Source organism: Muntiacus reevesi, chromosome 1 (genome assembly GCF_963930625.1).
Source record: "Muntiacus reevesi chromosome 1, mMunRee1.1, whole genome shotgun sequence".
Taxonomy (NCBI): domain Eukaryota; kingdom Metazoa; phylum Chordata; class Mammalia; order Artiodactyla; family Cervidae; genus Muntiacus; species Muntiacus reevesi.
Genome location: NC_089249.1, coordinates 72,606,351 through 72,633,956, shown reverse-complemented (window position 1 = coordinate 72,633,956; position 27,606 = coordinate 72,606,351). Strand labels below are relative to the sequence as shown.

The following is a 27,606-nucleotide window of genomic DNA, read 5'->3' as shown; positions in this document are numbered from 1 at the left end:
TTTGGGTATATTAACTCATTTAATTCTTACAAACAATTCTATGAAGATTATATTATCATCCCCAATTCACAGATAGAAAACTAATCTATCTAGATAGAAGAAATCTGTCCAAGGTTACACACTGGCATTTGAACCTAAACTATATGAACTTGTGTTTTCTTTTGCTATACTTTTAGTATAGGACACGAGTTTTAACCATATGAATGCACCCTGCAGAAGGTACATTGTAGAGGAAGAGAAATTTAACAATAATCATTTGGAAATCATTGACTTACAAATAGAAGGGCTAACATGTGGCTCAGCAAATCAACTTGTCAGACCAGGCTATGGAGGGAAAGGACATTATAAAGTCACCAGTAGCAAAGAAATTATACAATTTGGTGAGAGGGTTTGGATGTGGGAAGGGGTTACTAAAGGTCTGGAATTACTAAAGTTGGGGAATGACAGAAACTTTTGCCCAACTGCAAGAGAACTGCCCCTCAAACAAATACATAAAAGAGTAAGGACAAATTGATTGGCAAGGCAACTGTTAAGAGTAGCGCTGAGTTTCATTTATTTTGCCAGAATCTCCACCTGTTGCATCTGGATGCTGGAAAACTCCAAAGCCTAATACAGTGGAAAGATTATGACATGTAGTCTGGCAAAATGTGCTTCAAACTCTAGCTCTGTAATTTATTTGTAAGTCATTTAATCTTTGAACTTCTTCATTCATCTATAAGATGGAAGTACAAATATCAATTCTAAAGTGTTGCTGTGAAAATTAAATGAAACCATATATGGCAGAATAGGTACCCTGAATCATTTAGCCATGAAAAGCCAGAGCTTATCATCAAGATATAAAATCAGTTAATCATTTGTTGGAAGAGAGAAGCAGATTATCAAGAATCTACACACGGGGAATTCCCTGGCAGCCTAATGGTTAGGATTCTGGCCTTCACTGTGGTGATCCAGGTGCAATATCTGATCAGGGAACTGAGATCCCTCAAGGCTCATGGCCCAGCCAAAAAATCTAAACATGTAATCTTTTATTTGGAAAACTTATTAGGGATGATTACTGCCCTGCATTTTCTTAGGAGGAAGACAGAAAGATTTGCACAAAATTGTTTGGTTGACTTTGATAAAAGGTGTATCTCTTAGTTCTCACTGCTTTCGAGAACAGGGAAAGATCCAGACTTCCTAGTTATGGATTATTTATTATCTCTTTCAGGGAATCTTTGAGATCCAAGAATGTCTATTTTTTAATTAATTAAACACAAAATAATTGGAGAAATTTGAAAATGGACAGGATGCAAAATTATATAACAATATAATAGTTTTATAGGAAGAGTATTTTTACACAGTGCATGCTGATGTACTTAGTGGTAAAGTTCAATGATGTTTTCAACCTTGTGTGGTTCAGGAAAAAACTGTATGTAAATAAAACAAGCATGGCAAAATGTCAGTTGTTGAACTTAGATATGGTAGGCATATGGGTAATGTTTAAAACTGTTCATGGTAAAGCACTGGGGAAGGGGGTGGGGAGCAAACAAGAAATTGCATTTAAGAACTGTCCCACATGAAATTTTCCATCTTTTCCACTTCTACTCATTGCACAGATGGGTGAGGTAAGGGTGGTACAACAGAAAACAGCTGGAGAAGTAATATATTCAGTAATATATTCAACAAGTGGACTAACCAAAAGACAAGTTCTGCAAAGCTTTTGAAACAATGTTATGTCACTTAGAGTCATTCAGCAAAGTGATGAGAAGTCAGTAACTGAAGAATATAGTTTTAAGAAAGAGGTCCTTTCCAATGGACCTAATTCAGGGACTTTATCTAGGGATATTTAGGGACCACATTTTGAAGACATTAAGGCAACCACAGAAGAAAATAAGTCATGCAGTCCCTCTGTTTAGAACACAGACCATCTTGAGAAGCATTCTTCATATGTTAATAATTAATGTTTATCTAGAAATGGATATATTGATCTTAAAGGGTGGCATAAGAACAAAAAGTATCATATAGGAAAAAAGCCAAAGTGCTATTCAATTTTAAAGTGTTATAATAGGATTAATAAAGAAACCAAAGGACTCACATGAAAAGAAGACAAGAAATTTTACAAAACCAAAAAACAAAAACAAATGAAAAAAATTTAAAAGCCCCAAGAGACCAAATAAGATCTTTTCTTGAGTTAATGTACTAAATGTCTTGTACCATAAAAGAACACTTTCAGCATCTTCTGAGAAATGCCTGTAGGTCTTTGGTAGAGAATTTCTCATAAGGCAGGATTTGCTGATGAAATTCCCTCCAAAATCCCAACAGAACCCCTCTGATTTCTAAGAATGTTAAGGTAATTTAAAATGTGAAAAATGTTTACTCTTATGATGCATTTATAATGTAAGCACTCATATGATAGAGTATTATTTAGCCATTTCAATGTAAGTATGAAGAGTAAGGCACAACAAAGAATGTTAAAGTAAAAAAGAAGTGAATAAGTAAATACACTTGTGTATTGTGTACAAAAAAACCAATTATATTGAGATGTTGGAAATCTATTTCTGATCCTCTTTCCCTCCCAGTTCTACCAGAGAAAAAATTTTTGTTAATTATTATTATAAAATGATGGAAAAAAAAAAGTAAGGCTGCGGCTGGAAGGCCACTATTGAACAGTCACATACAAATGCTAACGTTGCATATGAGACCAAATGTTACAAGAAAAGGCTCTGTCCTCAACAATTAATTCTCTCTGTTACTTTCTTCCAAACAGCAACCCATGCAAAGTCACCCATTCTCCCCTTCTTCTTCTTCTTTTTTTAAAAAATATTTATTTGGCTCCATTCTGCCTGGTCTTAGTTTCAGCACATGGGACCTTTAGTTGCAGCATGTGGGATCTAGCTCCCTGGCCAGGGATTGAACTCAAACCCCCTGCATTGGGAGCACAGAGTCTTATCCACTGAACCACCAAAGAAGTCCTCTCCCCTTCCTTTTAATGGTGGGTTGTAAAAGGTATCCATTTAAGAAGTGCTGCCAGCAAAAGCATTCTTAATTATGACCTGTCTATAGACATCTTATGTTCAGGCTTTTTTAGGCCTGAAGTGACATGAAATACACTACTTCCTCCGCAGTTTTTTGGTTTTAGTGAAAGAACAATGTTGTCACATTACTCATCTTTTACTATCAAAATCATTAAACCAAACTCACTCATTACTAATACATTTAGAGTGTTAGGGAGTCCCCAAACTAGATGGGTTGTTTTTTTTTTTAGCTTGCTTATTTGAAACTCACAAAGCATTTTTTCCTAGAAAATTAAGAGTAATAAGGAAAATGCATCTGGCTACTAAAGCCCATTTTCACAATCTCTCCCTCAATTTCCTGGTCTAAACCACTAATGGCTATTAGAATGCTTCTTACACTTTCTAGGAGCCTCCTATGCAGGTCTTCATTTCTATCATGAAATTTTCATAAGTGAGGTATTTTTAAACTGGTAAATGCCTATTAATGATTTATTTTTTTACAACCTAAAATCTCTAATCATTTTAACAATACTGATAATACTTGATTAACTTATATTCTGTATCAAAAGTCTTTTCTAGTAATTAGAAAATTAAAAACAAAGAGACAAAAGAGAGTTCTAAAATGTCATAACAGTATGTGACCTCAAACATCAAAAGCAAGATGCTATTTTAAAAGGTTGAGAAGTTTAAAGATGAATGAATTTATTTTTTAAAAATATTTATTTTTAGATTCATTTGGCTGCACTGGGTCTTATTTGCAGCATGCGAGATCTTCATTCTTTTGTTGCGGCACATAGGCTTAACTGCTTCATGGCATGTGGGATCTCAGTTCCTTGACCAGGGATCAAACCCAAGTCCCCTGCATTGCAACATGGATTCTTTACCACTGGACTACCAGGGAAGTCCCAAGACGGATGAATTTAAATTCAATCCTTTTGGTATAAAACCAAACAGTAAATTAATGCCACTAGGATTAAGTGCTGAAAAACTAAGTTATAAAGCAAATACATGAAACATGACTATAATTTACTTTCTTTGGATTCTTTATCTTCTAAGCCCCCACTTTAATATAGAATTAACTTTCCCAACCTCAGTAGTATTACTTAACACTTTATATCTAAAAGCTGTACTTTAGGAACATTTTGAGTTTTCACAGCTATCAGGAAAGCCTTAGAACAAAAAAGTGGGGGATAAAAGACAGTTACAGACAGTACCACAGTATAACTGTAACAAATACTGGCTTAGATTTCATCTCTTGACTGTATTCCCCTATTCCTTCTACAAAAACCTTTTAGCATCTGATTATTTCATTAGCCCTTCCATTTTCAAACAAGTAATCTTTACTTCCCGTCATGTCCCAGATGAATGAGTCCTGAGATTTCCCAAAGGGTGAAACTCAATTATTGAGCCCCCTCTATAAGTAAGGCAAACATTCATTAAAATTTGCTGGAATAGTTTTATGCTCCAAACTGGACTTTCTCTAGAGTACTTAGGATGTTCAAAAAAAAAAAAAAAAAAAAAAAAAAACCATCTCTCCAAAGCTCTCTCTGATCCATTCAGGACAATCAGAATCCAAGTCCCAGAAGGATTGGAGCATATCAGTCATATTTGGTTCTGTCTGTCAGGGGTTCCTCCTTGTAATGGGAAATGATTTGAATGAGGATGGAACAGTTGATAAGGAGGAAGAACAAACCGGCTAACCAGATAAACAGAAAGGTGTTCTTTCCTTGAAACTCAAGAACATAAGCAGGAGCCAGCCATAAGGCCTGCCCGATGAACCATAACATCAGGAGAACGACAGCTCTTCTCCAAGGTATTCTCACTAGTGGCATCACAAGGGGCAGGAGGCAGAGGTACCAAAGAAAGTACTGGGAGGTGCAGACTTTGTTAAATGTCACAAAAATTGACGTATGAAGAAAACAACAAAAGACAAGGTCTCTGTAATAGGCGAAAGACACTGCTGAAAGTAAGATGAACTGCGGCAGGAATGCGGCAATTCCCAGGGAAAAACTCCACTTGCTCTCTGCGGTCAAATACAACATGTAGAAGTATGGAGAAAAGTTGTGTCGGATATCTCGCCTAGTTAGGTGATAAAGGTAGGCGTGCTCCAAAAATTCCCAACCATATCTGTAATAAAAACCGAAGCTCAGGGCAAAAAACGTGAGTCCAGCAACTGCTACGAAGAGCAGCACAGCCCGATGACACAACCTTTTCAGGAATTCGTACAAACGAGCCTGGAAAGAATATCGGGATTGACGCAGACCTTCGTCACTGTCGCGTTCCGGAAGCAAGTGGAGGGCAATGGGAAGGATATAGGTCACCGGATACATCTTCAGGTGCACTGCGAAACCATAGAATACAGCGGCACACGCGACGAGTCTTTTTTCTATTAGGTACAGGGTCATAAGCACCAGGGAGGCGACAATCGAGTCCGCATTGCCTCGGCTGGACACCGCCATAGGTAGGGGATTAAGAAGCCAAAAGACACAGTACCCGCAAGCCTGGCGGCGACCCAGCCCCTTAAGAAGCAGTAGCCGGTACAGGAGGAAGGCGGTGAAGAGGTCGAAGCTGATGAAGAGAAACTTCCCAAACAGTTCATTGAGATAGATGTTGGGAGTGAGTAGCCACCCCAACAGGGGAGTGTATCGGTAAGTTGCCCTGAGGTAAGGGGAGCGCCCCTCCGTGACGAAACGCGCGGCGTCCGTGAAGACCTGGTAGTCGATGTCTGTATACCTCACTAGCAAGGTCCGGTCCTGGAAGACCCCATAGAAAACCAGGGCCACTCGGGCAAGGAAAGCCACAACAAATACCCCGGCGGGGGGCACCCGCAGATTCAGAAACTTCTCTCCCCAGTGTGTGGTCGGGCTCATGATCTAACGGCACCACAGCAGCGCAGGCTCGAGCTGTCAAACTGCCCTGGAATGTCTAATACTCGCTTCGGTTCCTCGCTTCAGATGGCCTGCACATCAATCACCTAGGCTGCCAACCCACAGCAACTTCCGCTTGACCACTTCCGGCAGGAAGATCCGCCCCGGTCTGCTTCCGGCCCCATACCAGGGGCTGGGTTCTCAGGGGCGCCTACGGGAGAACTACCTTCTTCTGCCTTGGCTGTCTCGTTTCCGCTCCTTCTCCGGCGAAGGCGGGATTTCCGGTCCTTGGGGTAGGCGACTTCCGCTTGCCGGGCCGGCTGGCTCTGGGTGGACTTTTTAGAGAGCTGGAGGTGTGTTATTTGTCGGTGGCCGTGTACTTCCTCCGCCTCAACTCCAGTTATGAGAGACTGACTTCTAGAGCGGAGCGAACTTCAAGCCACCTCCCTCTGGCCTGGGCGGGAGACCCGAAAGTGAAAAAAATAGGAGTGAAGGAAAAATAAACCTGTGATGATTTCCCACGGTTTCTCTCTCCTGCTCGAGGGTAATTCGGGGGCCGGGGGCCGGGGGCCGGGGAGCGGGAGTGAGGCGGGTTGTGGGCGACCAGAGAACCGAGCTGGGATGAATTGAAAGGAGGCCCAAAGTGTGAGCAATATTTGGGACATACTTATGTTTTGAAATTATTGTTTATCTAAATTTGAATTGAACTGATCAGCCTGTATATTATCCGACAACGCTTGGTGGAGGAACGGGAAGGGAGGACGGGAAGCTTCGTAAGGTTCCTAAAATATGTCATGCCCTCATACTTCAGTGTCATTGTATTTGCTGTTCTTTCTGTCAACGTTGCCGTCTCCTCTCCAGTCAGGACTTAACCCTTCAAGCTTCGGCTCATGTGTTAACTCCTGAAAGCGTATCCTGGCTTTCAGCTCACTTTTTCATCAGGCAGTGTGATTTAAATTGCCATTCCGCTAAGTGAGGATAGACGGGCAGAGCCCAAGGGGCTCTAAGTTCTAGAAAACCATTCACACAGAAGCTCCTGCTCCTCTCTGCTGTCCAGTAATATAGCATTTGTCAGTGATGCTGTTTTTTGGTTTCATTTTCCTAGTTTTCTGTCAGGTCGCTTTGAGTTCTTTGAGAATAGAGATTATCTTGTTCTTTTCTGTACCTCATCGAATATCACATTACCAGACTTAAGGCATTCGGTACACGTTGAATTGATTTTCCAGGTTACCCATACCAGAACCTCTGGAGTGGCATCTTTGGGGATGCTTCCAACTCCCAGTCCTTTTCTCTTTGAAATATCCTTTATTTCAAGTTCTACCCCCTTCACCCATCCCACTCCAAAACCCTGTTCCCATGAATTTCTCACCAAGGACTCTAACCCATGATCTCTTGCCCTTCTGTGGGCACTTACTGAACTTATAGTCTGCACTTTGGAATTTCATCATTTATTTTATATTGTATTCATAACCCTTTCAATGAGATTGTAGGGTTTTTGAGGTTAGGGGTTACATCTTATCCTTAATTTTTTAAAATTACTCATAACTTATTACAGTCTTAGGCACATGGTACATGTTCAGTAAATGCTGACTTTCTTGACTTCACAGATTGATCCGACTTCCTAGGGGAAGTCTTCTGTACTAGCATAAGGAAAGTAGATGACTCCATCTAGTCTGAACATGCAGCTCTCAGGATTACCCTCCATTCATCCCTCATACAATTTACATTTATTCTTTGGATGAACTGTCTTAATCTCACACAGCCTGTATTCATATTCTGATATCCCTTTGTCATTATCTGTGCCTTAGTATAACTATATCCCTTATATTAATAGTTACTTAAAATTTTTTTTGGCTATGCTGGGTCTTTGTTGCTGCGTGAGCTTTTCTCTAGTCGTGGAAGCAGCAGCCACTCTCTAGTTGCACTGCGCAGGCTTCTCATTGTGATGGCTTCTCTTTTTGCAGAGCACAGGCTCTAGGGCACATGAACTTCATTCAGTATTTGTGGGATCTTCCCAGATCAGGAATGGAAACTGTGTCTTCTGCATTGGTAGGCAGATTCTTTACCACTGAGCCACCAGGGAAGTCCCAATAATTAATTTTAACCTTTTTTTTTTTTTCTTTGCAATTAAGTAGCCATAAATACAACAGCACCATTCAAATAATGATGATGATTTCTAATAGCCAACTTTGTTGACAACTTATTTGCGGTATGTCCAGCGTCACGCTAAATACTTAACTATGTGAGGTAGATAGTCCCACATTCACAAATGAAGAAATCAGGCTTAGGGAGGTTAAGTAATGTTCCTCAGTCACATAGTCAGCTAGTGGCAGAGCTGGAACTCAAAAGCAGATGGCCCAGAGTATTCTTACTGTGTGACTAACCTGCAAATAGAATGTTAATTATGATATCTAATTTCCCCCTCTGCCTCCCTTCATTGATCTCTTGTTTGAATCTTTCTGATATTTTCTCTCACTGTGATTTATCTCTGTTATTCTTTTCCTTTGCCAGTGAAAGATAAGTGAGGGTTGGTCCCAGAAGGTAGAGGATGTGGGAGGTAGATGTCTGAGGATTAACTTAGTTAATCCTCCAGAGGGAGAAAGGGGTTCCTTTGGTTGGGTTGGTTTAGATAGTGTGGCAGAAAGGCCTCAACCAGTTTGTCCGTATAGAGCTTAACCTAGTAAACACATAAAAGGCACCAAGTTTGGGAAATTGAGAAAACAGTAAACAACTAATCAGAAGAAACTAAGTTTGGATCAAAGCAAGATGTATATAGTGTTTGTGGGACTTAAGAAGGGAGTAGGTTAGGGAAGGCTAATTCTAGACAACATTACTATTTCTGGGTGAGACAGAAGATTCATGGCACTAAGGACCCCATATTGAGCTTTTTGCATTGGGCATAGGAGTTGTGTCTTCTCGCTTCTCCCTGAAAAAGCTACATTTTTTCAAATGCTCCACTGTTCATTACCTCTTGAACTATTACTTGCAATCCTTCCTAATTCTCCCTTTTATTGTCTGTCTCTTGGTTTCCAGTTTTTTAGAACTAGTGGCTAGGGAAAACACGCACACATGCATACCTCAGCCCTAGCATCCTTAGTGAGGACCTTGGCCTTGGTTACTGTGCTGTGTATGCTCTCATTAGCTTTTTAGGTCCACTCTCTGTCTATTCTTCCCTGTTCTTTCAGCATCACATAGTTTCCCTTGCCCCCTGGTTTCTCATTAGAATAGGCCAGTGGCAGGCATTAGCAGAACTTTGGCAGTGGCATGAGTTCCTCTACCTAAGGCCAAGGCTGCTGCTGAAATTATAGCCCTCTCCCTTGGCTACAACTCTCACCAGGTTTCAATGACCATCCCTTCAGATTTAAGACTAGTGATGGTAGCCATGAAATTAAAGGACACTTACTCCTTGGAAGGAAAGTTATGACCAACCTAGATAGCATATTAAAAAGCAGAGACATTACTTTGCCAGGAAAGGTCTGTCTAGTCAAGACTATAGTTTTTCCAGTGGTCATGTATGGATGTGAGGGTTGGACTGTGAAGAAAGCTCAGCGCTGAAGAATTGATGCTTTTGAACTGTGGTGTTGGAGAAGACTCTTGAGAGTCTCTTGGACTGCAAGGAGATCCAACCAGTCCATCCTAAAGGAGATCAGTCCTGGGTGTTCATTGGAAGGACTGATGCTAAATAAACCTGAAGCTCCAATACTTTGGCCACCTGATGCAAAGAGTTGACTCATTGGAAAAGACCCTGATGCTGGGAGGGATTGGGGGCAGGAGGAGAAGGGGACAACAGAGGATGAGATGGCTGGATGGTATTACCGACTCGATGGACATGAGTCTGAGTAAACTCTTGGAGTTGGTGATGGACAGGGAGGCCTGGCATGCTGTGATTCATGGGGTCGCAAAGAGTCGGACACGTCTGAGCAACTGAACTGAAAGGCTTCCTTAGAGAAGGGCATGGCAACCCAGTCCAGTATTCTTGCCTGGAGAATCCCATGGACAGAGGAGCCTGGCGGGGTACAGTCCATAGGGTCAGAAAGAGTTGGACATGACTGAAGCAACTTAGCAGGCACACACACAGTCTTCCTACTGTTCCAAGTCCCTGGGTGCTTCACCAGCCCTGACCCTTCCCATACCTTTGCAGATAATCTCTTCATTAAATCATGTCCAGTTAGCCCTTTGAGTGTAAGCATCTGCTTCCTGCTGGTGCCTTAATTCAATTCCCTTCTTTTTTTGTCTGGATCTTGCTTATATGTCCTGCTTTGTAATTTCTTTTGAGTCTGTCTCTAATTCTTTTTGTGCTCAGCGTCCTGCACCTTAGTCCAGACTTCACCAGCTCAATTTAATAACAGTATTGACACTTGTATTACACTAGGATCTGTGGCAGTTACCTTTCCCCTAAGGTTTTGCAAGTCTCTTAATTGGTTTAGTGTCTCCTGGTTCTCAATTCTGCTGCCAGATTGTTATTCATAAACAGTATTTTAATTAGATGCTTTCCTTTCTCAAACATCTTCAATGGCTCCCAAGCCTGTAGAAAAAAATAGTAAACTATTTAACTTGATATTAAATCCTTCCATTATCTTGTGTTTTAAACCTATTCACCAAGAAAGCCCTCTATTCTCGGGTGTTTTTTATAATATAATTTTTAGTTTATATTGAGGTACAGCTAATTTACACTGTTGTGCTAGTTCCAGGTGTACAGCACAGTGGCTCATTTATACACACACACATATGTATTTTTTTCATTCTTTTTCAGATTCTTTTTCCATGTAGGTTACTTCAGAATATTGAGTACAGCTCCTTGTGCTATACAGTAGGTCCTTGTTGATTATATCTTAGGTTTAATAACCATTCCTCCAATATGCCTTTTGCTTTCTTAACTGTGATGCTTTTTTTCGTGCTGTCCTACCTACAGAGGTTCCTGTCTCTCCTCACTTACTTATGTGCTGCTTGTCTTTCAGTGCAAGCAGACCTGTCTGCCTCTTCTTTCCATCCTTCCTTCTCCAGCTTTGAGCATCACACATGCGGGTGGGCTTCCCAGATGGCACTGGTGGTAAAGAACGCACCTGCCAATGCAGGAGACGCAGTTCAATCTCTGGGTCAGGAAGATCCCCTGGAAAAGGAATGGCAACCACTCCAGTGTCCTTACCTGGAGAAGCCCGTGGACAGAGGAGCCTAGAGGGTCCATGGGGTCGCAAAGACTTGGACATGACTGAAGCGACTTAGCACGCATGCATGCGTGCAGGTACAGTGCTAGGTGTCCGGCTGCACTGGTGACCCAGCACTGACAAGGATCCCAGTTAAAGTCACACGGCACTTCAGGTCTAGTGAGTGAGGCAGATGTTAGTCAGGTGACGGACAAGTAGCAAAACTGCCGCTGGGACAGGTGTGATGAAAGGAGTGGATGATGCAGTCACAGCTTTTAACAGGTTTGTCTCCTGAGAGTGAGCATGGGAATCGGCAAGCAGTACGGAGAGTCCCCAGAAGGAACAGCGGTACAAAGTCAGAAAAAACTGTACCTTGATGGTATGTACCGTGTCTCGTTTGCCTCTTGGATGGTGCATTTCTTGTAATAGGAACTCAGTTTTTGCTGATTTTTCTTGAATCCTATGTCAGATGTGTTTTAACCACACCACTTTGATACCATCCCTTGCCTAGTGCCCATCCTTGGGGAATGTTTCCCACAGAGATCTCACTGTTAAGAATATATTGTTAACGGTGTATCTGGCCCTAATGTATGCTACTTGTTATTTTATCTTTTTTTCTTCACAAGTTGGCAGGTTTCTTCAAATGTTATGGGTCTGTATATTTCATATATCTTATATATCTTTCCTGTATGTGTGCATGCATGAAGTTGCTTGAGTTTTGTCTCTTTGTGACCCTATGGACTGTAGCCCATCAGACTCCATTGTTCATGGCATTCTCCAGACAAGAATACTGGAGTGGGTTGCCATGCCCTCCTCCAGGGGATCTTCCCAACCCCAGGGACCAAATCAGAGTCTCTTATATCCCCTGCATTGGAGGTGGGTTCTTTACTTCTAGTACCAGCTGAGAAGCCCCATGTCCCATGACTCATCCCTAAAACCTACTGTTTCCTAAATGTTGTAAATAAGTATTTAGTGATGCGGGTAAGAGACCCAGTCTTCTCCCTCTGTCCTTCCTTTTCTGGGGAACAAGAGTCAGTAACCATGGGGGTCTGTTTTTTCAATTCAGGACTGGATATTAACAGCCAAGCCTTTTTCAGACTATTGCTAGATAAGCATAGAAGAGAAACCCATTTCTTTGAGAATTGGGGCAAGAAATACCTAATGACTAAATAAATAGGCATATAGAGCCTTGAGGATATATAAGGAACTACTTCATGGTAGCGTGGCAGGGAAGTTGGGTTCATGATCACTGGCTAAAAGGGGCAATGCCTAGGTTCCAAAGCAACTTGACTTGCCTGAATTAAGCTGAGACAGTTTTCAGATTTCTTGGTCTTAACTTTTTTGTAATCCTTTTAAAACTGATTGTAAAAGGTATCTGCTAGAGGATCCTAAAGTTACTGAGGGGAGGTGTGGGAAAGGAGTTGGGGGACTGATGGTAACACTAAAGGAGAAAGACCTGACCATGTTGTCAGCGGCTCTTCGAGCACAGCCCAGCTCTACCCTTCTTTCCCAAAGGAAGGCCCGTGAGTTCAGGCCTTAATAAACAGGATTGGTTTTGATTTCTAAAAGAAGCTGGAGCGAAGAACAGAGATTCAGCCATTTTATTTAGTAATAGTAACTTGTTCTGAACAGACAAAAAATAAAATAAACCAAAAAAACCCACATATTTTTCCTAGGTATGTTTGACCTGGTTTAGTCTTCAATGCAGTGAATGGAAAAACCATCCCTAGATATTTCTGATTTCAATAGTCGGCCATGACTGAGCCTGAAGCCCAGGCTAACTTTACAGCAAAGGTAGTGTGTTATGTTATGTTACAAATAAGCTAGGTTACCTAGCAAGGGTAAAGGACCAGGGTAGCAGCCTTGAGAGGGGGCAGTGTCCTTAACTTGTAACAGTAGTATAGCTGGCTTCTTTTCTCTGCTCAGGTCTCAGAGAGAAATCCCTGATGGTCTTACTAGCTGAGGTTGGGTTAAGGGGTTAGGCAGGTAATGAGGTGAAGCACAGAGTAGGGATTTCAGAAGCCTCTCCCATCAAAGGTAAAGCACCATGCCCTGCCCCATGCACAGATGCTGGAATTGGGACTGTTCCAGCACAGAAGTCATTCTCTTTGGGCTGCTTGCCGCCACACAGAAAGCTGGGCCTCTGCCTTGAGAATATCTTGGGTCCAGCAGCTCCTTAGTCCTGGCATTTAGATTCCAGGCTTGAGGCTTCCCTTTAGTGCCTCTGACACACGGAAGTGCTCAACCTCTCAGTTTAATAGCCATCACTTCCTGGGGCTGGAGCTGCAGGTGCCCCACCCCATGACAGCAGGGAAATGGCGAGGGGAACAGGATTTTTAAGTGCCGCAGGACACCAGGCATGCAAGCACACAGACTGCATGGCAGACCGCCCCAGATTTCCATGGATGGAGTTCTCCCCTCCTCCTGGTCCTTTCAGCAGCACAGGGTTTACCGGGAGCCTCAGTGGATACCTCTTTATTCTGAAGAGCAACTTCCACCCCTCCCTTTCCCATCATCAAACCTGAAAGCCTTTGTCAGGCTTTGCATGTTGAAATCAGGATCACTGGTTGTAAGTTCTGGGAACCTGGGGAGTCCTACCCACCCCCCCAAACCAGAGCAAGATATCTGCCCCCAGGCTGAGCTCTCTGAATACTTTCTTTCTGTACATTCTGTATATTTGGCCCTATATACATCTATATACATGTCTCTATATGTGTATGTGTGTGTATATGTGTGTATATATATATTATCTCTGTTTCTCTTTCTTAGATAAATCTTTCATTTATTTATCATAGCTTAATTCCCCGAACCTCCACCTACTTCTTGTCTGCTAGCCCAAGTAAGACTCAAGGGTTTCATCGATTTCACTAGGTCCCCCCAGTACCACCCTTTCTCATCTTTGCATCCTGAGTATCCTCCCACATGAGTCATGTCACCCATCCTCTGAAATCTCATCCCTTAAGATCTGTGCCCACTGCTGTCCTGGCAGTCTGAGTCCATGGTTGGTGTGGTCAGGGATCCCATTACTCACCAGACCTGGCTGCTTCTAAAGCTTGCCTGATAGCCTGAAAGATGATTTCAGCTCAGAGGGCTAAGTCTAGAAAACCACTTAGGGTTGAGGGCAAGGGAGTGTTGTTCTCTGATGGGGTTTATAAGCCAGGTTGTATCAAAAGGATGGTTTAAAGTGCAATTTAGGGCAAAGTCAGGGATTGTTCAGGAGAATCAGAAAGGGTAACTCAGAAAGTGTTCCATTTTGTTATCCAAGAATCTGAGGAGTCTGGAGGCTTGGAATAGACAGGGAATGGGGAGACAGCATTTCTCTCAGGAGGGAAGCAACTGTGCAGAAGAAACTAGATGGGGGATAATTTGCAAATAGATAAGAAGATACACACACACAGTGCAGTGCTCTTTGCCCTTATACGTTGAAAGAAATCAGGTGAGTCAAACATGGAATAAAGTGTAGAGCCCAGAAGGTGACTGTTTGCCTTCTATTTTCTGTCTCAGATTTTCAAGTTGTTCTGGTTCTTGTTTGGTTGAGAGCTAGGGAGTAATGGGGGGAGTTTACAGTAAGTGGAGAATGAAGGGTTAGTTGAATTCAAGGAGAGATCAATATAAGAGGATCTTGGGCAGTTGTAGTAAATGACAACCATGGGTCCACTCTCCAAATTTTGTGGGTTTCTCTGTAAGGCTCTGTACACAGATGCAGGTGCACATTCTGTATAAGTGTATAGTGTATAACAGTTGTGTGTGTATGTGTTAGTTGCTGTAGCCTGCCAGGCTCCTCTGTCCATAGGATTCTCCAGGCAGGAATACTGGAGTGGGTTGCCAGTTCCTTCTCGAAATCTTCCTGATCCAGGGATCAAACCTGGGTCTCCCATATTGCAGGCAGATTCTTTATCATCTAGGCCATCAGGGAAACCCATAACAATTGGCTTGTCTACCTTAAATAAATTGCCACTTGATTCATACATTGACTCTATGCAAATCCATCTGGGGTGGGGGAGAGTATTCCTTGGTACCTAAATGAGAACAGGGAGCACTCTTGGGATTTGGAGCTTTAGAAAAAGTTCTGGCATCCATACACCCTTCCTGACCTCATACCACTGTCCCCATCAGGGAACAAGGAATGGCCTGAGTCTGATCTCATAAAATATGCCTTTTAACTTGCCTGAAACTGGCGTCATGGCAGAGGAGAGAAGAGAGGAGACTGATACTCGTTTTATACTGTCTCGGGAATGGCTGAGGAAGACCATAGTTATTTGATCAGGAGGTGTAATTTCCTCCCCTCCCAGCACTGCCTAACAGAATAGCTGGCACTTTTCAGAAGGCAATGGGAGGGGTGATGGTGAATCGTGTCTGCCAGCCACAGAGTTCTGCCTCTGCTCAGACCTTAGCAGAGCCACGCCGATTCCCAGAAGCTGTGTACAGCAGTCTGAAAATCTGAGAATGTTTCCTCCCATTTGGCGGGTTGGTTTAACTCCTGAAACTCTGTGCCCTGTGAGTCTAGTTTTAGTCAAGCATCAGTGTTAAGAGAGGAAGGCCCTTGCATTTTCCCTCCCTTCCTTCAGAGCTGGGGTTAAGGGGAGAGTGGGCTGGGCAGGAAAGAATCAGGGAAGCCAGGGACAGTGTAATCAGGAACATTATTTCCAGACCTTTCTATGGGGCCTGGGCATTGGACTTTTTCCAGGGGAATGAATTGGGGCGGGTCATCACTTTATGGGAAACAGGTCTGCCTGGAGGATAGGTTCCAGGTTTTAAACAGTAGCTCTGCGTTAATCACCCCACAGTGAAGAATTCAGTATTCAGGTTGGGTTCAGGTGTGGTGGTTGTGTCTTTATGCTTTATAGTCCCTGGGAGTAGAGGGCATCTGTGTAGGAACTGGGTATCCAAAGAGAGGGTCCAGTTTAGAAACTAGAAAGAAGAGAGCCGTGGGAACCAAGGTCCTAGGTTAGAGTCAGGAGTTGCCAACAGAAAGTAAACTACACCATGAAAAACCCTGGCTTCTCTCCACAGGTTTTGGTAGAGAAAAATTATTCTGGGGACCTATATTTCTGAGGGCACATAGCCCATCAGAGAGAGAGTCTTGCCTTAGATAACATGGTAAGTGGGAAGATAGAGAGGGAGGGGCTCCAGCCTCAAAGTACCAGACATTGGTGGTCGTGGGAGGTGGGGGGAGTCAGTTCATCCAGCTGCATGGCCCTCCTAAAGTGAGTCTCCAAGCATGGCTGAGGCCTTCTAAGCCACTTCAGCCTAATCTTCCCTCTCCTTCCCCCATCCTGGCTTAAGGGAGTTGTGCATCTTGGGGCCAAAGTGGGGTGAGGTGAAGGGAGGAAAAGCATGGACTCCAGGTGGCCTCTGGGATGAAGAAGAGGAGTGGAGAAGGATGCTTCTGGGGCTCCCCAGTAAGCCTGGGTAACACACATCCCCCACCCAGGAGCCACAAGAAGAAGAGAAACCAGAGGGATGGGGAGGTGGGACTCCACACCGTCAGACGTTGCTGATGCGCACGCTGACGGCACTGCCCTCCTTCTCAGCCTGCTCCCTTAGCGACTCCTCCAACTTGAGCTTTTCGGGGTCCCCATAGCGTACAGTGCTGTCACGGAGGCCGCTTGGAGAGGCTACTTTCACCACTTGGTCAAAAAGGCTGAAGTCTGCTATGTATTTGCCGCTGGCGGACAGCGAGATGGCGGGTATGAACTCATAGCCCCAGAGGATCTCCTCCGGCAGGTAGGAGGTGCGCACCTGGCACGTGGCACTGGTGGACTCCACTGTCCCGCTCAGGATCAGCACCAGCTCGAAGTCGCCCTCACCACTGCGGAGGGGCAGGTCTTTCAAGGGACTGGTCTCATCCACCACGTGGTAGAAAGTAAGGGGGAGGATGAGGAAGGGGCTGTCAGAGGCTGTGTCCACCTGGAAAGTCACATTGACCTGGTTGAGGCGGATGTTCTCACCCTCCTTGGTCTGGTGGGTCTGAAGCAGTTTGCCTGTCACCTGGCAGCCAATGAGGAGGCTCTTACGCATGTTGGCCACTCGGATCATAAGGCAGGGCTTCCCATTGTGGGCGGCTACGACTGCATGCTGGCTGAAACGGATGGTCTCCGCCCGCTTCTTGGGCCGGGCAATCTTTGCCAGGAAGGTACCTGTGATGAAGATTTCCAGGATGGTGGTGAGCACCAGCTGGGCAATAAGAAGCACAATGGCCAGTGGGCACTCCTCACTGATGTAGCGGAAGCCATAGCCAATGGTGGTCTGGGACTCGAGGGAGAAGAGGAAGGCCCCGGTGAGTGTGTGCACCTGTACCACGCAGGGGGTGTGGTTGGCCGGGGGGCCCAGCTCCAGCAGGTCCCCATGGGCCACAGCTACCAGATACCACACCACACCGAAGAGGAACCAGGTGCCTGCGAAGGTAGCAGAGAAGAGCAGAAGCTTGTAGCGCCACTGCATGTCAATGAAGGTGGTCCACAGGTCCTTGAGGTAGAGGAAGCGCTTGTCCGCAATGTGCTCCATCCTCACGTTGCTGCGACCATCTTTTGTGAGGACTCTCCTCCTCCGGATCGCTGGGCCCATCAGGGGCCGGCTTTCCGTCTGAGTGGTCTGGCTGTAATACACCTTGGCAACCGAAGCCATCTGCAGAGAGCAAGGCAGCATAATGAGAGTTACGGCAGAAGTCCAGCCGACTCCCAGCCACCCCCTTCCCAATGGGAAGGAGGAAGAAGTATTCCTTTCAGTGCCACTGATCTGTTACCTTATTAGCAAATGTTTACTGCGCACTTGCAACATGCCAGACCCTGTAGTGCAAGGTGCTGGAAAGTCAAAAATGGATCTGACAGCAGCCTTGCTCTCCAAGAATTCACAGCCTAGTAGGAAAGATACTTGTTCAGCAAAGCAAACAATTGCAATATAGTCTGGTATTTTTAATTCTTAGGAGAGGCAGAGAAGAAAAAGTAGTAAGTTCCCAGTTCCTTGAAGGTGCGAGTGGGACTAAAGAGGGCTCTACTGGTCTCCTTTCACCACAAAACTGGTTCTGTGAAGATCCCCAATTCTGAAATAGGATCCCTCTCTACCATCTTGAATGACACAAGCAAGAAAGACTATCCTATTGTTATCCTTCCAGGTCAGTCCCCCTGAATACACACATGCCCTTAATTTCTCCATTCTCTCCCCATCCTCCACGTCAGTGCTCACTGGTGATACTAAGATACTCTTCTAGCTGAGAAGATAGCAGAAACTACCAGTTCTTCCACCCCTGAAGATGTTCTCTAAGCACCCAGCCCATTTCACTATTACTATTGTCATTATCATTATCATCATCATCTTTTTGCATTATCTAGGTTTGGGTCTGCAGTGGTGTCAGAAAGTGCATAGACAGAACTGAGCATAAGTAAACAAGCGATGGGGTAGGCAAAACATCAAACTGAAGCCTCCTGGCAGCACTGGGCCATATTCCCAAGGACTGGAGAAATGCCAGATTGTAGGTGGCAAAACTGTCTTGACAGAGTGAAGCAGGAGAGTTGGGAGTGTATATTAGCTTGTAACTATGTGTGCTCAAGTTCAGATTCAGGAATGCTGTTTGTGCTGATAGTAGAAAGTGGGACAGGGCTCTGAAATAGGAGACAGCTCATTTAACACAAGGTGCTTGGCACCTCTGCCCAAGGAATAACTTGTACTTTTCCAGCAGAGAAAGAATTATAATAAATTGAGTCCTTGGACTTGAGATCTGCCAGCCAGACCTGGGAAGGAGCAGCTGATCTCTGCGGAGCTTGTTTCTTGGAGAACACAGAGAGGCTCATCACATTCTCCATTCTCAAAAGTCTGTCCCATTGCTTTTTAGCCTTCTGCACACTGCCCCTTGGTCTTACTTCCATGGCCTTATTGCTGGAAAACTCTAAATTATCTAGGCCCATTCATATATTCACCCAGCCAGTCAGTTCAGTTGCTCATTGTGTCCGACTCTGCGACCCCATGGACTACAGCACACCAGGCTTCCCTATCCATTGCCAACTCCCGGAGATTGTTCAAACTCGAGTTTGAGGCAGTGATGCCATCCAACCACTTCATCCTCTGTTGTCCCCTTGTCTTCCGACTTTTCAGTCTTTCCCAGCATCAGAGTCTTTTCCAAGGAGTCAGTTCTTTGCATCAGGTGGCCAAAGTATTGGAGCTTCACCCAAGTAGAACAAAGTTAGAGAGAACCAACAGACAAGAATCCAAGAATATTCAGAGACAACCAGCAGTGCATTTTACACTGCCCACTTGGAACTCATCCACATGAGACTCCTCAGCCAGACATGGCTATTTTGGAGAAGGAGACCCTGTAATTTTGAAGTTTGAAAAACTCTTATTTAGGGCCCAGGTAAAGCCCCATTCAGTACTCAGTAGTAGTAATATTAATAAAAGAATCAGTCACCACAAAACTTGCATCTGTGTACCATTCACAGTTTACATGTTAGCATGCTTCTCATTTGACCCTCAGACTCTTGAAAGAAGTGAAACTTCTATAGAAGATTTTGAAGAACAGGAGAATCTAATACAGGTTCTAGAGAACAGAAGGAGTGCTAGAAAGTTGTGGATGAGTGAGCATGATTTTAATTTTCAAAAAGAAAGTTTAAGTGCATTTCACAAACTACAAAGAGGTAGACCATAGACAAGACTCTAGAATGGAACATTAAGATAGTGAATACTTGGGCAGGGTTGGGGAAAGGCACGTATCAGTAGGACTCACCATGGGGTTACTAAGAACAAGTCAAATGACACTAACCTAATTTTCTTCTTTGACAAGGTTACTAATTTGGCACATCAGAGAAATGCAATAGAGAAAGTGCTTCTATGCAAGATTTTTTTTTTTTTTTTTACAAGATCTCTCGTTATGTCCTTGGGGATAGAGACAAATGAACAAAATGCTTCTCTAATTGGGTGACTTAAAAATAAAAAATCAGTGTTACTGGTGAGTGGATCATGAGAGCCTGAAATAAGCTTTCTAATGATGTACCAGAGAGCTTTATCTTTGGTCTTGCCCTTAGTCAATGTTCTTAACACTAATTTTGTTCAAAAATATAGAACACATGGCATCGATTATGCACAGAGCTGGGACAGATGGAAAAGAAGCCAGAGGAGTGGGCCAAATATAACAAAAAGGATAAACATCGAATTACATATTTGGGTCCAAAAATTACCTGAGCAAGTTCTGCAATTGGAAAGATGTGATTTCATAAGCAGAACCATGAAAATAAATGTACCCATTTTAGCAGAAAGTAATCCAATGTGAGTTACTTATGTGTTTTAGTTGCCAAAAAAGCAATGTGATTGTGAGTTCCTTGAGTTGAACTAAAGTATCTAGAATAAGGATTCAGTTGAGTCTGCTCTGTTCATCTCACATCTGCAGTATTGCGTCTCAAGGAACAATCAGGACATGAGGGTCTTCAGAACCAAATCACGTGAGAAGTGGTTGAAGGTAATGGAGACATTTACTTGGGAGAAGAGGCAATCTGAGGGATATGAAGGCTATGTGAGAATATTTGGTTTGAATGCGCTGCCATGTGAACATAAGTTTGAATTTGAGCTCCAAGGGGAACAGCCGGGACCACTGAGTTTAAACCCATCAAGAAAAAGGTAAACTGCCAAGAAAAAGATTCCAGATTGATATGAAGAACATTGTAACAAATGTAGAAAGAGCATCTCAAAAGGTAGAGAGTACCCTGTCCCTGGAAGTGTTCGACACCAGGCAGGATGAGAACTTTACAGAGATTCCATAGAGGAGGTTAGAGCTTCGAATGGGAGGTTCAAAGAGTGTCTTTAAATTTCTGACTACATTCATAAAAGATCAAGACGCCTGCCTCCTCCCTGTCTCTGTCCCCTCCCTTTATACCATGCTATCCAGGGATCCTGCACAGAAGCCCTTGACTTGTGCTGAGGAGAGACCCTGTATAATCTGGGGAAATGGAAGCTCTTGGGGCTCAAGGAAAGTCGTGCTTATTGTTCCCAACATAATAGTCTATGATTATACATCATTTGGGGGCTTCCCTTGTGGCTCAGTTGGTAAAGAATCCGCCTGCAATGCAGGAGGCATGGGTTCGATCCCAGGGTTGGAAAGATCCCCTGGAGAAGGGAAAGGCTACCCACTCCAGTATTCTGGCTCCATGGCCTGGAGCAATGGGGTTGCAAAGAGTCAGACACGACTGAGCAACTTTCACTTCACTTCACTTCATATATCATTTTACAGTTTATGAGATGTGTAATTTGACCCCCACACCATGAGGTAAGTAGGAATCGCATCATTAGAAACTAAGGTTCAGAGACATTTGTTCCAAGTGGATTTGGAGCCAGAACCCAAGTCTTCTGGCTCCAGAACTTTTAAATTGCAGCAACTGCTTCCATCTATCCCACGTTCATGCTCACTGTCTCATGTCCTCAGCGGGTGCCTCTGTAGTCTCCCGTATGGAGGAGCACAGCTGAGACAGAGAACGGGGCCCAGAGCTTCCAGAGGCCAGTGGTAAGACTGCAGAGTCTTGGGCAGTGGAGGTTTTGGCTACTGGCTAGTTGTGACTGCCGCCTCCAACTGTGGGCCTGCTGTTGCCAGCCTTTGTATCTGTCTCCTCCAGCTGTTACATGCTGCTCCCAGCTACTGCGCTACCTCCCACAGCCAGGCAGCTTTGTTCTCCACAGTAGTGAGACTCAGAAGCATATAAACAAATCTGCTACACTCCACCCCCAGGACCGGCTGGGCCCCTGAGAAGGGGGCAGCATAGAGTTCTGGAAACGATTTGTTGCTGCCCCACATGAAACATACATTACTGTCTCCTCTAGAGGGTGCTGTTTCCCCCAGAACAGTCCCAGCTAGATACCAGGGACAGTAGCTGAAGAATTCTGAAAACAAAAGCAGGCTCTCAGCTGTCAGACACAATCACCTTCTTTCTACTCCAAAAATTAAGCTAATGAGTCCCTAAAACAAAGGCCAGTCACACCTACAGTGATGTCCGGCACATTCCCTCAGCAAACACCTCTCCCTCCTGATCCACACCTACAGATGGATCTCAGCTTTATTTCTTTATCTAAGAGCTCATGAGTCATTCATTCTCTAGAATAGATTTATCAGAGTCTTTCTTGAGCACAGGACTGCTCTGCAGTATGCACATTCCTCCTGTGATTAAAACTGACTCCTGGCTCCCCATTGCTCTGAGCACAACATTCAAGGCTCCTCGTGATTTGGTCCCTGCCTCCTCCTTGGCTTTGGTCTGGCCCCTTTTCTGCTCATATCCTAGACTCCAGCTCCATAAAGCCCCTCACATCTACCTTTACCTTTGGATCTGCTTTTGCTCTGTCCCACTCCTTGCCCACCAGGATGAAGACCTTCAGCTTATCTTTCAAAACTCACTCAAGTGTTAGTTGCCCCCTTGGAAGCCTGCCTGACTGTTGAAAAAACAGTTCATCTCCACCTCCCCGCCTCCAGCAAGAGTTTACTAACATAGTTTGCACACATTCCTATTTTCAAACATCATGGTGTTTTGCAACGGTTTGTTTACAATTGTTTGCCATCTGTGAGTTCTGAATTTAAGGCCACAGATGCACATCACCTGTTTCACTTGTACTGACTGCTGTTTGTTAAGTGAGTCTGAGTAAAAGGATGACTAGAACCCTGATTTGGACAAACGGAGGCCTGAGTCAGGGCTGCAGACATGGTCTCCCTCATAGGGACCCACGTTTACATGTGCGCAGGTGTTTACAAATTCTTTTTGCAAAAGGTGGGATAGAGCAAGCCCCAGGCACAGGTCCCAGCTCCCTCTGGAGCTGCGGTTCCCTTTTCAAGAGGATGAAGGAGGAGAACAAGCCTATACACAGCTGTGGGCATTGGGGAGGACTGTGCCAAACTGCGTGACCAGAAAGGATGCTTCAGCCCCCTCCCTGAGGGGGTGGAGGAGGGGCAGGTTAGAGCTGCGTTCCTGTCAGGCTAGGGGTGGGGTGGGCAGGGAAGCAGCCCTGAGCAAAGAGCTTCGTCTGTCCTCTCTGCGGCAAGAGCAACCTGGATGAAGCAACTTTGGGATACGAATCCTAAATACATCCATTTCCACGTGTGAATGAATTCTCTTTCTTCTACTTCTGCCCCGCTTTGGTTTCCTAAATAGTTAAAACAGTGCCAGGACTTCCCTGGTGGTCCAGTGGTTAAGACTTCATGCTCCAGCAAAGGAAACCCTCAGAATGGGAGAAAATAATTGCAGATGAAACAACTGATAAAGGATTAATCTCCAAAATATACGAGCAGCTCATGTAGCTCAATACCAGGAAAACAAACAACCCAATCAAAAAAATTGGGTGGAAGACCTAAACAGACATTTCTCCAAAGTAGACATACAGATAGCCAACAAACACATGAAAAGATGCTCAACATCACTCATTGTTAGAGAAATGCAAATAAAAAACTGCAATAAGGTATCACCTCATACCAATCAGAATGGCCATTACTAAACAATCTACAAACAAATGCTGGAGAGGATGTGGAGAAAAGGAAACCCTCTTGCATGGTTGGTGGGAATGTAAATTGATACGGCCGCTATGGAGAACATGAAGATTCCTTTAAAAAAAACGAGGAATAGAACTACCATATGACCCAGCAATTCCTCTTCTGGCCATATAGCCTGTGAAAATCATAGCTGAAAGGGGCACGTGTATCGCAATGTTCATTGCAGCACTTTTTTACAGTAGCTAGGACAGAGAAGCAGCCTAGATGTCCATCGACAGATGAGTGGATACAGAAATTGTGGCACATATATACAACGCAATGTTACTCAGCTTTTAAAAAGTACGCATTTTGGAGAAGTGGCGACCCACTCCAATATTCTTGCCTGGAGAATCCCATGGACGGAGGAGCCTGGTGGGCTACAGTCCAGGGTCACAAAGAGTCGGACATGACTGAGCGACTTCACTTTCACTTTCACTTTCAACCCTCAGCTGAGAAGACTTTCAGCTCTTGTGTTTGCTATTGATTGTTTTCTTGAGTTCTCAAAGACCTGTGACCATATTTTTTTTTGTCTGTTTTCTAATTGCATCACTTTACACACTGTTGTCTAATAATATGTGGTATTTAGAATGCCTTCTTAACTATTTTGAGCAGCCATTGCCTGTGTTTTCTTAGCACCTCCTTGGTTTTCTTACGTGAACTCATCTGACAGGGAAATGCAGCTTTTTTGTTCACCCTCTCTGCATACTGGACCGTCTGAGTCAGTATTCTAACTAATCCCTGATGGTCTCTGAGCTACTGTTCTACCAGACTAAGCAGTTATGTGCTTCAGGAATTTTTCGGTAGAATTGGTCCTATTAGGAGACTCTTGGTGTCACCTTTGTTATCTTAAAAGCTGGTCCCTTCGCTGAGGCTCTTAATTTTTTGAAAATTTGATGCAATTTCAGCTGAAAAAAATTGGCAAGGCTATTTAAAAAATTGAGGGAAGCCATTTAAGAAATTGAAAAGTAATCGCAAACAACATTGGGTAGTTGTGACTTTCAGTTCTGTATCAGTTGAATTTTTGTGCTCTTTTCCCTGTGTATGTGGTGGTTCTATTTTTCTCCAATAAAACTTTTTATTTAAAAAAAAAAAAAAAACGCATTTGAGTCAGTCGTAATAGGTGGATGAACCTATAGTCTATTGTACAGACTGAAGTAAGTCAGAAAGATGAATACTGTATATTAAGCATATATATAGAATCTATAAAGATGGTACTGATGAACCTATTTTCAGGGCACCAGTGGAGATGCAGATATAGGGAACAGACTTGTGGACACGGTGTGGGAGGGAGAGGATGAGCTGAATTGAGAGAGTAGCTTGGAAACATATACATCACCATATCTAAACTAGATACCCAGTGGGAATTCGCTGTGTAACAAAGGGAGCTCAACCCAGTGCTCCCTGACAACCGAGAAGGGTTGGATGGGGAGGGAGCTGGCAGGGAGCTCCAGGAGGAAGAGGACGTATGTATACCTGTGGCTGGCTCAGCACAATATTGGAAAGCAAATACCTTGCAATAAAAAAATTTTTTTTAAAAAGACTACGTACTCCCAGTGTAAGTGGCACAGGTTTGATCCCTGGTCAGGGAATTAAGATCCTGCATGCATGGCGCAGCCAAAAAATTTTTTTTAACAGTGCCATAACCTCCAAGTTAACTGCATTGAAAATGTTTCATAACATCTCAAACTCTGGTCCTTTCTCATCCCAGTATTCATCAGGTGCCACATGCTGTGGATTTGTTACTTGTGTCTCTTCCCCCTCATCTCATTGCCTGAGTTCAGGTCCTTAATACCTTTTGTCTGAATCATCAGCCTCCTCCTCATCTCTTGTCTCTATTCTTTCTCTCCCCAAATCCTTCCTCCACTGCTACTGGCTCACTCTTCCGAAGCTGCGCCTCTGATCACGCATCAGCGCACACGCACCCACGACTTCACACAGCACTTGTACTCTCATGGCATTCCTAGGAGGTGTTCAGGTTACAATCCTTACTCTATGAATGAGGACACTGAAGCTCCGGGAGATGGCGTGACTGCTAAATTGAGGTCTTTGGCCTCCCAAACCTCTGCCTCCAAACCCCATTTGTCATTGTACTATAACTATCTCAGATCCTCCTCAGCTCAATCCCTTCTGCTCTTGGTTTAGGTTTGACAGATGATGTGTCCACTAGGTATCAAAGAAAGGCCAAACACGGACTGGAGCATTCGCAGAGTCTGCTTTTGTACCTTCTTTCCAGCGTTATTTCCTGCCTCTTCTGTCCTTGGTAAACTTCAAACAAACCAGCAGTCCGCTGCTCCCTACTGTACACCCCCAGGCTTTCCTGCCTTCAAGGGATTGCTCACGCTCTTGTCACTTCCTGGACTCCCTTTCTCCTTGTCTTTATATAGCCGAGATATCTTTCAGAGCCCATTTCAAATGATTGCTCTTCCATGAGGACTTCTCTGACCCCCAGAGCCTTAAGTAAAGCCTCTGAAGAAAAAAAATATATATATATATGTGTGTGTGTGTATATTTATATTCCATCTATATCTTCTACTGCAATCTACTTGGTATAACATGTGTCTTCTACTACAAAGAGGCTTATTGAAATGAGGATTCAGGTATAACATATCTCGATTAGCCTGACGTATGATTAACACCATGTATGACACATAGTAGGTACTCAAGAAGTAATTTATGAGTGAATAAATGAGTAGGAGGGTTCTCCCAAGTCACTCTAGCCACAGCGGCCAATGTAAGCATACTGAGAATCATCCCCCACGAGGTCTCAGGACATATGGAAGCTCTTGGCCTGGATACCACAGATGGAACTTCACGCTAGTTCAGGGTCTCTCTCCCTCTGGGGCCTTCTCACTCCCCATTCTTGTTTGTATCTTCTTTTGATTTTTCTTATGATGATTTTTCTCTTTCCTGTATCCACTGAAATGCCAATAACTATCAGCACTATTAGATATGCAAACAAACCACACATCCTCATCTGTAATGATGCACCCACTGCGTGGGAATATTTATGCAGTCTCAGGTGTGTGTTCATGCATTTATACAATGAACATTTACTAGGTGCGGACTCTAAACGGGACACTCAAATTATGGAGGTAAGTTGGATATAGATTCTAGCCTTGAGGACCTTACAATCAAATAAGGGAGATGACCACAAAGCAGGCAAGATGTGGTAAGCGCCACGGGGCCGGGGAAGGATCCGAGACGTCCTGGGGTACTCTGCAAAGGGAAGGTGACAGCTTAGCTCAAGGCGACGGGGCTGGAAAGACAACAAGGCACTGGGCTAAGTTGTTGGGATATTTTAATGTTATCTCATTACTATTATCCTCATTTTTTTTACCAGGAAACATAATCAGTAAGTAATAAGCAAGAGTTGAGGTTTCCTCCACACCTGACTGTATCACCCAGGGGAGAGTATGTTATAGATAAAGGTGGCACTGGGACTGAGGCTGAAGGCAAGATCTGGACCCTTAAAGATTGGAGTTTGGGGGTGGGGGTCAAAGAGAAAGCCCCTCAGGGAAGGGAGCAGTAGGAACAACAGGTATAGCATTGAGGAGATCCAGGGCCAGCAGGGGAGAGGAGCCAGTCATTTTGGTTGAAGTGTTGAGAGCACATGAGACTTGAGGGGACAAGTGGGAAAACAGCGATGGGCTCTGATTCCATAACTCGCCTGCCTTGTGGTCAGCTTCATGGATTTAAAGGTTGGGCTGTCAGAATTCGGGGCCCACTCACAGAGCCCCCCGGGGAGTCTTCTCTTCTGACCATGGAGTACTTCCTCTTCCTGACGGCTGCTTCAGGGAAACGGGAGAGAGAATGAGGGCAACTATCCTTTCCTGAATGCCTAGTTTAGACCAGCACGTGACATTTCATCTTTGCAGCAACCCTGGGGAACAGAGTTTTGTTTTGTTTTTTTTTTAAGTTTTTTTTTTTTTTTTTAAATGTGGACCATTTTAAGAGTCTTTATTGAATCTCTTACAATATTGCTTCTGTTTTATGTCTTGGATTTTTGGCCACAAGGCATGTGGAATCTAAACTCCCCAACCAGGGATCAAACACGCACCTCCTGTGTTGGAAGGCGAAATCGTAACCACTGGACTGCTCAGGATGTCCTGGGC

At 44.0% G+C, this 27,606-nt stretch overlaps 2 protein-coding genes across 4 annotated transcripts in view; both read right to left on the bottom strand.

Annotated features, from left to right (window-relative positions):
* Positions 1 to 3,228: 3,228 nt before the first annotated feature.
* Positions 3,229 to 5,963, bottom strand: PIGM (phosphatidylinositol glycan anchor biosynthesis class M). Its single transcript, XM_065947610.1, has one exon. It carries the CDS (start codon positions 5,861 to 5,863, stop codon positions 4,592 to 4,594), a length of 1,272 nt encoding a protein of 423 aa, XP_065803682.1. The 5' UTR covers positions 5,864 to 5,963; the 3' UTR covers positions 3,229 to 4,591.
* Positions 5,964 to 15,160: 9,197 nt separating this feature from the next.
* The window catches only part of KCNJ10 (potassium inwardly rectifying channel subfamily J member 10), a 31,986-nt gene continuing 19,540 nt past the window's right edge, over positions 15,161 to 27,606 (bottom strand). For all 3 annotated transcript variants that reach the window (XM_065947637.1, XM_065947619.1, XM_065947628.1), the window contains one exon: positions 15,161 to 17,631. In XM_065947637.1, the coding sequence (XP_065803709.1) occupies positions 16,492 to 17,631 (1,140 nt within the window). In that variant the 3' untranslated portion in view covers positions 15,161 to 16,491. The remainder of the gene's footprint in view (positions 17,632 to 27,606) is intronic.

Coding starts and splice junctions, on each gene's coding strand:
- PIGM (XM_065947610.1), bottom strand. CDS start 5,863: ATGAGCCCGACCACACACTGGGGAGAGAAGTTTCTGAATCTGCGGGTG.